This window comes from Artemia sp. Qi Xiang Cuo, chromosome 7 (assembly GCF_049724085.1).
Source record: "Artemia sp. Qi Xiang Cuo chromosome 7, ASM4972408v1, whole genome shotgun sequence".
Taxonomy (NCBI): Eukaryota; Metazoa; Arthropoda; class Branchiopoda; order Anostraca; family Artemiidae; genus Artemia; species Artemia sp. Qi Xiang Cuo.
Window position 1 is genome coordinate 47,782,796 of NC_142800.1, and position 12,161 is coordinate 47,794,956.

Below are 12,161 nucleotides of genomic sequence, written 5' to 3' on the forward strand. Positions count from 1 at the left end.
GTAAAAGAGGTTTTATTGTAATATAATACAATAATCTATCATAGGCATAGTCCTGTAAGGGCAGCATTGGCCGAAGGTTTAATATAAACAATTTGACTTTTAATTTTAAAGTATTTTAAATTTAAAAATACGGCTGGAATTATTCAAGATTTAGATACATTTATGTTGATTTATAATCAACGTCCTCATCGATCCTTGTTCAATGTTAGCCCTCTTGAAGTTCTTCGTAGTGACACTAGACTTTTCCTTAAACAATATTCTAATGAAAAGGCAGGAAATAAAAAATTTAATGTTTGTGATACTAATAGAATCAATCGTGCAAGAAATATTTTTGAAAAGGGAAATTACTTGTGATCCACTGAAATTTTTAAAGTTTCAAAAGTCTTGGGCACTAAACCTATAACGTATCGGCTTCGTGATATGAAAGATGAAGAGATTCTTGGCGATTTTTATGACTATGAATTACAAAAAGTTGGAAATAGTGAAATCTATCCAATTGAAAAGGCATTAAAGACTCATAATCGCAAGGGTAAGTGATAGTTGCTTGTTTTCTGGCTAGGGTACGACTCTGATTTTGATTCATGGATACCCGCTGAAAACTTTCATAATGTCTGAAGGTTTTTACGTAAAATTCCTGTCCAGTGTTTCCGATCCTCTTTATCACGATTTGAATAAAACTAGTGATTTTTGGACAAAACTCTTCCCAGCAAATAAATTTGAGGGAAGGTATGAAGCTGCTCTTGTAGATTGTATTCTTAAAAATACATGTGCTATCCTAAGAAAGGACCGTACATATGATATACAAATTAGTCCAATCGATTGGCCAGTCGTTAACGATCAACATGTAATTGAAAAGATCAATTCATTTGAATATCCCTCTGTCACATTATTATATAATGAGTTTGGGACTATGAACAAATTGTGTATATTCAAAGTAATTTCTATTCAAAGGAAGAGGGTAAATCTACATTAGTTCACCCATGGAAAATGAAAAGGTTATTTTCAACGATAATCTAATTGAATTGCTTGGTTTTAAACATAATATAATCAATGGTTAAAGTGCAGAAAGTACTAGAAACTTCTCCTCGGAGAGTTGTATTTTCTTTACGCTTCCTTTGTCAACAGATCATCAAGACATCCGATGCCTCCTCTTACGTGTTCTTGAACGAAAACCTCTAATGACCACATTCACCAATACAATATAAAGCACCTTCAATACATTCCTGTTAGCACTTCGTATTTGGAGCTCTGTCAGTTAGCATTAAGAAGTGAATTGGGTGATCTTCTAGCAATAACAAAAGTTTGGCTGTAATTACATATCATTTTTTAACCATTCAGTGAAATGGCTAATAAAACAGTTTGTATATCCTGATATTGATTGCTATGTTGCTACTCTTGGACCACTAAAGTTGGGCCATGGAATAGACTATTACAGGGGTCTTTTGACTATGTCCGGTTACGGTCTCGGCAATTGGTTTGCTAAGCTGTTTCACTATGTACTACACTTGGCTAAAAATATATTGCACCAGTTTCAGCGGATTTTGCGTTCTCTACACTATATTATTGGAGCTCTGGGAAGAATATTAATGAAAGTATTTCGCAAAATATCAGGTTGAGCATGCAATCCCTTGGCAAGCGATTGAAACAACGCGGAAAAGATTCAAAAGGGGTGTGACAGACCTCATCACTCATCAGTTTCAACTCAACCCGGAAGCGAACAACATCAAAAAAGAAGAAAATAAAAAGATCCAAAAAGGATATCTATCACACAAAGATTCTTACCCCTTAGGCACTCATCTCTAAATCTTTCTGTTCGGGTTTGGAAAATGTACTATGAACAATTTTACCCGCAACAAAAGCTCTCTGAAAGTGTTCATTTTCAAATTGATATCAATGAAGACTACTTCATAGATTTTACTTCGACATTCATTAATTTAAATGTCATTGTTAAAAAATTTAGCAACGAAAAACCAAGTGCAGCCGAGGATTTATCCTGCGAAAATTGTTTACTACACAATTTATTTCGACAAATAAGTGTCTACATAATTGGAACAATGGCGAGCACGATCAAAAATCTTTCAAATTACGCAAGTTATATACAATTCATGTTTATGACTCCAATGTCTTATAAGCATTTGAGAGGACGAGCACTGGGTTATTAATATAAACAGATATTGACGTCACTAATATTCTTAGAGATGCGACAACTAAAGATTTACATTTATTTGGGAAGCCAAATCATGAGAAATTTAATATAGCTCAATGGCTGACTCCCAATGTAAAGATAGATATAAAGCTACAACTCGCACCGTCCAATTATATTATGCTAAAAGTACTGGGTGCTGCACCCGATGTAACAGTCTCTCTCACGTCGACAATGCTCCATGTACGAAAACAACAAGTTGTGAGTTCTGTTGCTTTGGCAATTGAAAAATTAAGAGCAGCTGGAATTAAAATCAAATTGCTCTTGCCTCTTAAATCACAAATCAACGCCATATTGCTACAGGTATGCATACCTATACCAATTCTTCATTTATCAATGGCGAGATTCCTTCAAAATTGGTATTGGCCTTTGTAAAAATTGTTAATGCTGTTGGATCATGGGCAGATTCCCCGCATAAATTTGAACTGTTTGAACTTTCATCGCTTGTGTGTAAAGTAACTGGAATTCCTCTCTACAATTTATCCTGTGGTAAATACTACAGGACCCTATATGAATTGACAATGCAATCCTTAGATCAAGATTCTAAATTATTCGAAAATGGTATAAGTGAAGAAATGTTTGCGAAAACTCATGGCATTATTGTATTGTATTTGTCTGGTACTCAAGAGTACTCAAGATATGAGTTTCTTTTGCGAAAACTAATGGAATTATCTTATTGTATTTGTCTGGTACTCAAGAGTACTCAAGATATGAGTTTTGTCTAGACGGGTGATGTGTGGTTAGAGTGTACCTTTGCCGAGTCATTGAAGAAAAGTATTGCACTAATCTCACTTCGCTAAATCAATTTGAAACCTACTGGGAAATTAACCACTGACCGGAAGTGTTTTATTTGACTTGGCTACATGAACACGAATCAAATACTCAGAGTATTCAATATAGACCCCTACATGTCCAAATATAAATTCTATTGCATACCTTCAGATTTGCTGGAGTATATACGACATGTTGACAATACCCTTATCATTGTTAATTGCAGTCCCTCAACACAATTAACAATGAACTGCAATTGCAGTTCAAACAAGAAGCAATATAGAACTTTTTGATCCGCTTGGCCTACTGTATACATTCTAAACATTCTAACGATAAGTGGTAACAGCTCATCAGGATTCATTCTAAGGATCCTGGATAGTATACATTCTAACTATACGTGGTAACAGCTCATCAGGATTCAACTTGTATTCATCTTGACGTGCAAGCTCAGGGTTACATTTTCTACAATATAGTGTAAATTCATTTTTATTAAATCTCTTTGTAAAGTCAATAATACTACTCTGATTCATATAATAAAATTCACATGTTTCAATTTGCTTACTTGAAGCAGTGTCACATACAAAATTCTCATACGAAGAATCAATTTCTGTAACAGCCAAATAAAAGTCTGTAGGTTTGTAATCGAAGTAGCTACTATCTGCACAGCGATTTCGTAAAAACCATACTCTTTTATTATACCATCAATTGAACCGTAAACCAGGTTCTTCTTCCCAGAGCAATTTAAAGCCACTACAAAACCAGTCTCTTAAAAATAAACTTAAAACTTGTTTAGGATTTTGTTGCATTCACGCCAGGGTAAGTATTTTCCCATTGATCACATTTATCATAGTGGCAGTTGGAGTATAAGAATCCTCTATTATGACAGTCACAAATCTCTTCAAGACATGAACTACAGTATTCAATTTGCACTGTAAATGCTCTATGCAATTTACATGGACTGCATAATTTACACTTTTCACTATAGTCATCAGCAAAAGTACAAATCTCACAGGATGACCATCTGCCCAAATTATACAGGAATAATAAACTGGTGTAAAACATTTTTCGATGTTGACTGTCTCACTTCCAACAAGAAACTGACTCGGAATCAATAAAAATGTCTCCTGGGTCACAAAGTGGTCCTCTAAGAACTGGATAAGAGCAAACCACAATATCATTTTGTTTTGTCTCAATTAATATATCTATAAATTGAGTAAAAGCTTGGGGACCACGACGACAAAGTTTCATACAAGAGTCCAAAAATCGGGAATCAGTTCCCATTATATCTTTAAGCATTTCTCGAGAAGCTTTCTTTGAAGAAATAATTCCAGAAAGTCATCAGTTAAAACTAAACATTTTTCCAATTTTACTAGATTACGTAAGATTTATTGGCTCTCAAATCTATCATTTTAACACACTCACTAACAAATATAGAATAAGTGTTTTCAATAAATTGTCCTCTTCAACATATTTCGCCAGCGCATTTAATCTGAGAAATTTAATATAGCTCAATGGCTGACTCCCAATGTAAAGATAGATACAAAGCTACAACTCGCACCGTCCAATTATATTATGCTAAAAGTACTGAGCGCTGCACCCGATGTAACAGTCTCTCTCACGTCGACAATACTCCATGCACGAAAACAACTAGTTATGAGTTCTGTTGCTTTGGCAATTGAAAAATTAAAAGCAGCTGGAATTAATATCAAATTGCTCATGCTGATAAATGTTAAAAGGCTCTAAAAGACCCCTTTTGGATGTATTGAGAGTCTATTCATGGAGCTCCTTACTAGCAGTTAAGAATCTTAAAGGTTATTAATTTTTCCGGGTATTTATACAATTCCTACAAAATGCAGAGATCTTCTATTCTCTATGGGACATCTGGGTTCTGGGAAAGTCATGTGATTCTAACACGGGGAAAACAATGGGGGGAAATAAAAACACTTGGAAATTCGTCTAGACATCTATATGGGGGAAAATAAAATGGGAAAAAACCTGGAAAAGGGGCTAGACACCTATAGGGGGAGCACCTGGTAATTTTACCTAGAAAAAGGGCTCTCACAGAAACACACAGGGGCTTGTCGCGTTACGTCTGAGGGCTTGACTTTATAATCCTTTGCTAATTTCCCTATGGCTGTCGTGACGTCAGAGGGCATGTTGCAGAAATACATCAGGGTGTGTTGCGTGACGTAACAGGGCATGTTGCAGAAACCCTATGAAAAAAAGGAGGGCATGTTGTAGAAACTGGAGAGGTTATGTTGCAGAAACTAGTAAGGACCCACTACTTTAAATTTTGGTATTTGAACAGTTAACAACTAGCTAGATTTAAGCTGGATTAACTCTATCCCTGTTTAGAATATTTTACTTATCTTACTTCCAAGCTTTTTGCACTCTTGTAAATTCATAGTGTGGAGTGCTGGAGAAAAAAGGAGAAAAGAAAAAGAAGATGAAGAGTAAACTCAATACTACTATGCTAAAATATACTTCCCTGTGATATTTAAAGCTGGGAAATCGTTAATCCCTCGTTTACATTTTTCAATTTACGGTACTTAAGACGGTGATTTTTTTCAAATTTGGCACCATTTCCCGGGGTGTTATTAGACCATAATAACCGTTACTATTTTAAAATAAACAGCATGTGGAAGCGTTTTATTGAGCAGTTTCTTTAAAATCATATTGAATCATAACTATTGGCCAAGGTTCGCTCTTTACTATTTTATAACTATCGTTACAATCATGATTAGTAGCCAAGGTATGTATTCCTACTTAAAAATGCTTTAACAACCAGCTAATAATGGAAGGAATAGACCAACAGGTCCAACTTTATCTTACTTCTAGGTGCTAATATTTAATCGGAATATGACTAATTTATATACCTTCTTTTTAAAAATCGTTTTAGATAAATGGAGCACCAACTGTGGAGCGAGTTCACCAACATGTCTCAATCATGGGTATCTTGGTCCAGCATGTACTTGCAAATGTCCACCTGGAACTAGCGGAAGTGATTGTGGAACTGTAACAGCAAGCAGCATTCCTGCATACCGTGAGTATATATCAGTTTCTCACACACAACTGCTGTTGAAAATTTTTAGCCTTTTCCCAAATATTATCTTATTTGTCTTTGCTTATTCCTTAAAAATTTTGTTTACGTCCACAGTACGTTAAAAGCGTGAGGTTGCCAACTCTTCACAGGCTGAAGTGCATCTTGGAGCACCGCTTGTCTCTCCATCATGGCACGCATCCCTCACGCTACTCCTTTTTTTCAGAAAATGGCACATTTTGTATCACTTATGGCTATGAACGCAACTTTAAAAAGTGAAGAACCCCTTTTTTGAGTAAAGAGGGGAGTGTGAGATTGTACAACTTGAAAATACGAGCACCTATATAGGTATATAGGGTGTACAACCTCTTGTTTACGAGCACCTATGGAAGCTGGTTGGTGTATTAACATTATAGTGCCCATTAACTTTTTTCATTTTTTTCTGAGTTTTATCTTTCTATCATAAATATTTTTGAGGTTATTTTAAGTCAGAAAGAGCTAAGCCGGGTATTTAGTTTCTGGGTCCAGTTGAAAGTTCAAGATCAACTGAGGGTAAGCAACATACTTATTAAAAGAAATCTAGGCGCAAAAAGCATAAAGCAAACAATATATAGCATGGTGTAATGTCTAAATCTATACTATTAGGATGTGAAGATCCACTGAATTTCTTGATGTAAAAGGAAATATCAGGGTAGAATCTTGTTTTCACCATTACCTTTTATCCTTGTCAATTTTGATTTCAGAAGTCCTTGTTTGTTGGAGGGCTCTGGCTAAATGGTAGTCAAATAAAAATTTGACTTGATGTTTTTATCCGTGTCGTACATTATGTTACACCTTCGGTAAAGTTCAAGTGTATTTCCGACTTATCCCCCTCCCCTATTTTTGGACCCTAGAATTAAATTTCTGACTAAAAGCCGATTTAAATGGCATTGATTTTACCATCGCAATATCTATTCATTTTGAGGTTCGTGAAGAGGCGGCACCAAATTCATCAACTTCAAAAACTGTGCTTTAAATCAATTTTGCGTCGATGATACTATAGCAGTACAAATATAGTGCTTGCAGGCCTTTTTAGAGCTTGGATCTGACGATTTTGAAGAAACACTGGAATGGAAAACACTGGGAGTCGTTTTTAACTCAAGTGGTAGCTATACTAGTGCACTTGGTGCGAAAATTACATTGACATGAAGTGTCTTTCAAACAGTTCGTGGTAACGAACTGTATAGTAAGAGCGACTCGTCTCAATAGTAACCGAAACTCTAAAAAACGGAATTTTAATATCAATAGATACATCAAAAGAATCCAATTTTTATGCTGGTTTTTAATATTTCAGTTTTATCAAGTTTGGTCTTACTAATAAAAGTTAAGAGCCTGGGAAAATTTGCTCTATTTTCAAAAGAAGGGGAAAACACCACCCCTAAAAGTCATAGAATACTAATGAAATCACACCATCAGTTTCAGCGCATCAAAAAACCTTACTGTAGGGGTTTAAAGCTCCTATCTGTAAAAATGTGGAATTTGGCATTTTTTGCCAGAAGAAAGATCACGGATTTCGTGTTTACTTGTCCAATAAAAATAGAGTCAGATGAAAACAAGAAGTACACTATTAGAGCCGCTTTGTCTGAAACCCTCATATAGGAAACTTACCGTCCCTTGGCTTGAATAACAAGGGAAATATATTGGCTTAACAATCAAGATAAATCACAGCAACCAGAGAATTCTGCTGTGATGGGATCTTTTTTTTCCTCCGCAGCAAACGGGGTAGTGGAACATCATAGAGAGTCATTTAATTGCTCATTTTAAAGGAAATAGATTTAATTAAAAACCTTTTCTAAGTTACGAAAATAGTTTTTGAAACAGGATCGATTTTTTTCAAAAAAATGTATTTTCATGTACAAGATTGATGAATGACGTCACAATCTTATGTTGTAACCATATATGGCGTAAAATTAAATGCGACATTATAATTTTAGCTGAAAAGGCTATGCTATCCAGGTTTCTTAGTTTTCTGAATGCAAACGAATTTTTGCATGATTTCCAGTTTGGATTCTGAACAAATCACTCTACAGAGCATACTTGCGCAGCTCTTTTGAATTTCAGTCATTTGGCAATAGATTCTGGCCTTATTCCAGCAGCGATATTTTTAGATGTTCGTAAAGCTTTTGATTCTTTGACCCATCGGATTCTTCTTTGGTAACTATCGCATATTGGTATAAGATCAAATGCTTTCTCTTGGTTTGAATCCCGTTTTTCTGGAAATTAAGCAGGCGAAACGGGTTTTAATTATATTAAAGCAGTGAATGAACAACAACAAAATAAACACTTAATTAAAAAAAACACTCCAAATATTTCGGCCCCACGTCCGCGAGCCTTTCTCAATGGTAATAAAAGAGAAAACAAAAAAAAATCCTTTAAAAAATAATATACATCTAAATACAACAAAAATAACACACGAAGAGAGAGAAAATCAATAGAACATAAAATATATACATTCGTTTATTGACATTAGTTTTGTCAGTTATTGGAAGAGTTATTTAAGATGTGATTTTGATTCCTACGTATTTATTTATATTTCTTTCTTTTCTTTTGTTCTTTCTCTCTCTTCGAGTGTTAGTTTTGTTGTTTTTCGATGTATTTTTAAAGAACATTTTTTTTCTGTCTCTTTTTTTCCGTTGAGAAAGGCTCACGGACGTTGGGCCGAAATATTCGGAGTGTTTTTTTTTCAATTAAGTGTTTATTTTGTTGTTATTTATGTGCTGCCTTAATAAAATTAAAACCTATTTTTCTTGCTTAATTTTTCGTAAATGGAAAAACAGTGTGGTCTAAGAAATTATATATATATTTCTGGAAGGCTTATTTCAACTGATCCGCTTTTCCGAAGCCCCTCTGAAGCATTTTATGGAGTCCGTCAGGGATCTCTTCTTGGCCCAATTTTATTTCTGATTTATGTTAATAATCGGATTTTGGCAGTCAAAATACCAAGCCTCGAGCATGCTGCAAGCTAGGTCATCCTGATGTTTTTTGTGTTCCAATACTACTTCTAATTAGGATTTTCTCGTAGCTTTTGCAGACGACACCATTCTTGGGACCTTTGGGAAGACGGAGTTTGATATCAAGTCTAACCTTGTGGCAATGTTCGAGAGAGTTACTTCATGGTTTGACGTGAATTACTTGGCCTTGAATGTTGGCAAGTCAAATTTTCTTATTTTTTCTCGAATTGGTGTAGCTTTCCCTCAGCTGACACACCTTTAGGAGTCACAAGGCTCCTTGTGTAGACCGGAGGATCAGGTAGTCCGGTTTCTTGGTACCTTGCTTCATGACAAACTTTCTCTTAGAAACCATGCAGCCATGAGTAGGGTTAAGGTCTCACGGAGTTTGAGTATCCTTCTAAAACTCGGGCACACATTTCCTGGATCTATTCTGAGGCTTCTTTTTTTCTGCCTTGTCCAGTCATATGTTTCGTATTGCCCCATTGTATGGATGTCTACTTTTACTTCTACACTGCGGTTACTTTCGGTCATGCATAATAAAGCACGGTGTCTGGTTATGAACACCAACCGTTCCTCACCAAAACCGTTCTTAAATCTACAGTCTATTTACATTCTTTCTTGTGCTTCTTTTGTCTTTCGTCAGCTTCATGACAATCTTCCAAAATCTCTTCAAAAAAGTCCTGTATTTATTTCTGATTCAGCTCCATATAGCCTTCGATCTACACTTAATGTCTGCATTCCTCCTACCCCTACTGTGTGGTCAGATTTTAATCCCCTCATTGCTTGTCAGCGAATGTGGAATTCCCTACTTTCTTCAGTACAGGAATGCCACTCGTTTGGGACTTTTAAAAGGATTCTTAAACACCATTTAATTGAGAATGAAACAGAATAGTATCTTTTTTTCCTCTGAAGAGTTGATGTCCCCTGAGTGTTTATTTCAAGGTGTATTGTTGTCTTCTCTGAGATTTGACACCCAGGCCTCAGGTATGTTTTCTTTTTAATCTTATGTTATTTGGATATAGTTCTCTTTTTTTTGTATCCCCCCTTGTATTCCTGGCCATGGAGCCTTTTGAGGGGGAATATGAGTATTGTATTTCAAATTTGTATTAATTTGTGAATATTAAACTCTTTACAATAATGAATAAATTTTACTTTATAGTTTTTATTTATTTATATTTTGTTTTCTTCTCCTTTTTACTCTTCTTTCTGTGACTGCGAGTAAGTAATTTTTTTCTTTTTTTCTTTCTGTGCCTTATGCGCAGCCTTTCTCGTGGCTTACTTTGGCGTTTTGAATGGTTGGCAATAGTTTCTCATTTGATTGCTTTTCGTTTCTGTTTTTATTTCTTTTTTTCTGTATAGTCTTATTGTGCCAGTGGATTGTATAACGGCATGAAGATCACCTTTTTGATTTGAGAATAATATGTAGAGAAATGAATTATGTTATTTTTTTTTTGGTGTCTGACTTTTTTTGTAGAGAAATGCATTTTGTAATTCTTTATTGGTGTTGTAGTTTGTTTTGTTTTTTCTATAAATAAATCTTGTCAGTCTATCTATCTATTTTTTCTATATATGTACTGATTTTTTTTCTGTCAGTAAGTAATTGGCTATTGTTTCTTGGTATCTTGATTGATGAGAACCATGCTCTTAGAAACCATGTAGCCATGATTAGAGTTAATGTCTCAAGGTGTTTGGGTATCCTTCGAAAACTCGGACACACATTTCCTGGATCTATTCTGAGGCTTCTTTTTTTCTGCCTTGTCCAGTCATATGTTTCTTATTGCCCCATTGTATGGATGTCTAATTTTACTTCTACATTGCGGTTACTTTCTGTCATGCATAATAAAGCACGGTGTCTGGTTATGGACACCAACCGAAGGAAGTGGTATTATTTGGGGGATAAGAGACTGCCATTGGCTTCTTAAAGTTGACAACCTTATATTTATTAATAAACTAAGTCTCTACCTCCACAGGGGGTAGTTACCATAAGAAAGTTTAAGTGAGGAATTCGGAGCACCGAAAGCACTGAATACGTAAAGATGTGTTTTCGACCAGAGGTAGATTTCTACCCCGTAAATTCTTTTTTACCAGAGGATAAAACTAAGAGGGTATAGAACTGAATGATGGTAAAAACCTGGAAATAATCTATGTAAGGCCTTAAGATTATATTTACCCATGTTTCCCATAATTCTTGGGTAGCCAACCTCATTTTTCATCCTAGAATCAGAAATCGGCCTGTCGTAAACTGTTAGTGATATTACTGACCAATTACCTAATGGATGTAACAGAGGGGACAAACAAACCAAATGCGAAGTTAAAGGAGGAGAGGGACCTAGAATAAGGTTCACAAACCTATCAACATTAAAGGAAAGAATTATCAAAAAATACAATTAACAGACTTGAAAATGTTACCTTGATTTCTGGCGGTAACAGAAAAATCAACATCTTAAACCGGATATTAGACTTTAGAAGACCCAGAAAAACAGGTCAGATTTTATACCATTCAGCACGTAAAATATACGTATTATAATAACATCAGATGATTGAACCCCTCCTTTTAGAAACCTCTCTGAAACGCTGTCCTTCTTTTTAAGAATTAAACCACTAACTTTAACTTTAATCAAAGTCAAAGAGTACCAGCAGGAAATGATAGAGACATCAAACAGTTCGTGGTAATGAACTGAAGTGAGGAGTGAATTGGCTCAATACTGAATACAAAACAAATAATGGTTGATTTTCAGTTTAATTGACACATAGTCTACTGATATTTATTCCTTAAAGTTTTGAAAATTTTTCATTTATGAAAGTAAAAAAAAGTGAAAAGATTTAAAATATATTTAGCTTTGACTTGACTTACTTGACTTAAGGCTCCTGCCACGTTGGGGGTGGCGTAGAGAGCGTCGCAACTCTTCTCCTCCAGGTTGACCTGTCTACTGCTATTAATGATGCCTCTTCGACAGCAATGTTAGCTATCTCAAGGAATTGGTTGAGGCTATCCTTCCACCTTGTCTGAGGTCTGCCCCTCGGGCGAGACCAGGCATGAGCTTTATCGTCAAAATCGTAGACTATACGGGCTGGGGTTGTCGTCGGTATACGGAGGAGGTGTCCGAAGCATCTGAGAGTACGGTGCGCTATTTAGATGGAGAATGGCATTTGGGAG

The 12,161-nt window shown here is 35.5% G+C and overlaps 1 protein-coding gene across 1 annotated transcript in view; it reads left to right on the forward strand.

Annotated features, from left to right (window-relative positions):
• LOC148950353 (uncharacterized) overlaps window positions 1–12,161 on the forward strand; it is a 253,340-nt gene that overhangs the window by 158,948 nt on the left and 82,231 nt on the right. The window contains exon 8 of the mRNA XM_089091845.1: window positions 5,874–6,017. Within this exon, the coding sequence (XP_088947971.1) occupies window positions 5,874–6,017 (144 nt within the window). The remainder of the gene's footprint in view (window positions 1–5,873; window positions 6,018–12,161) is intronic.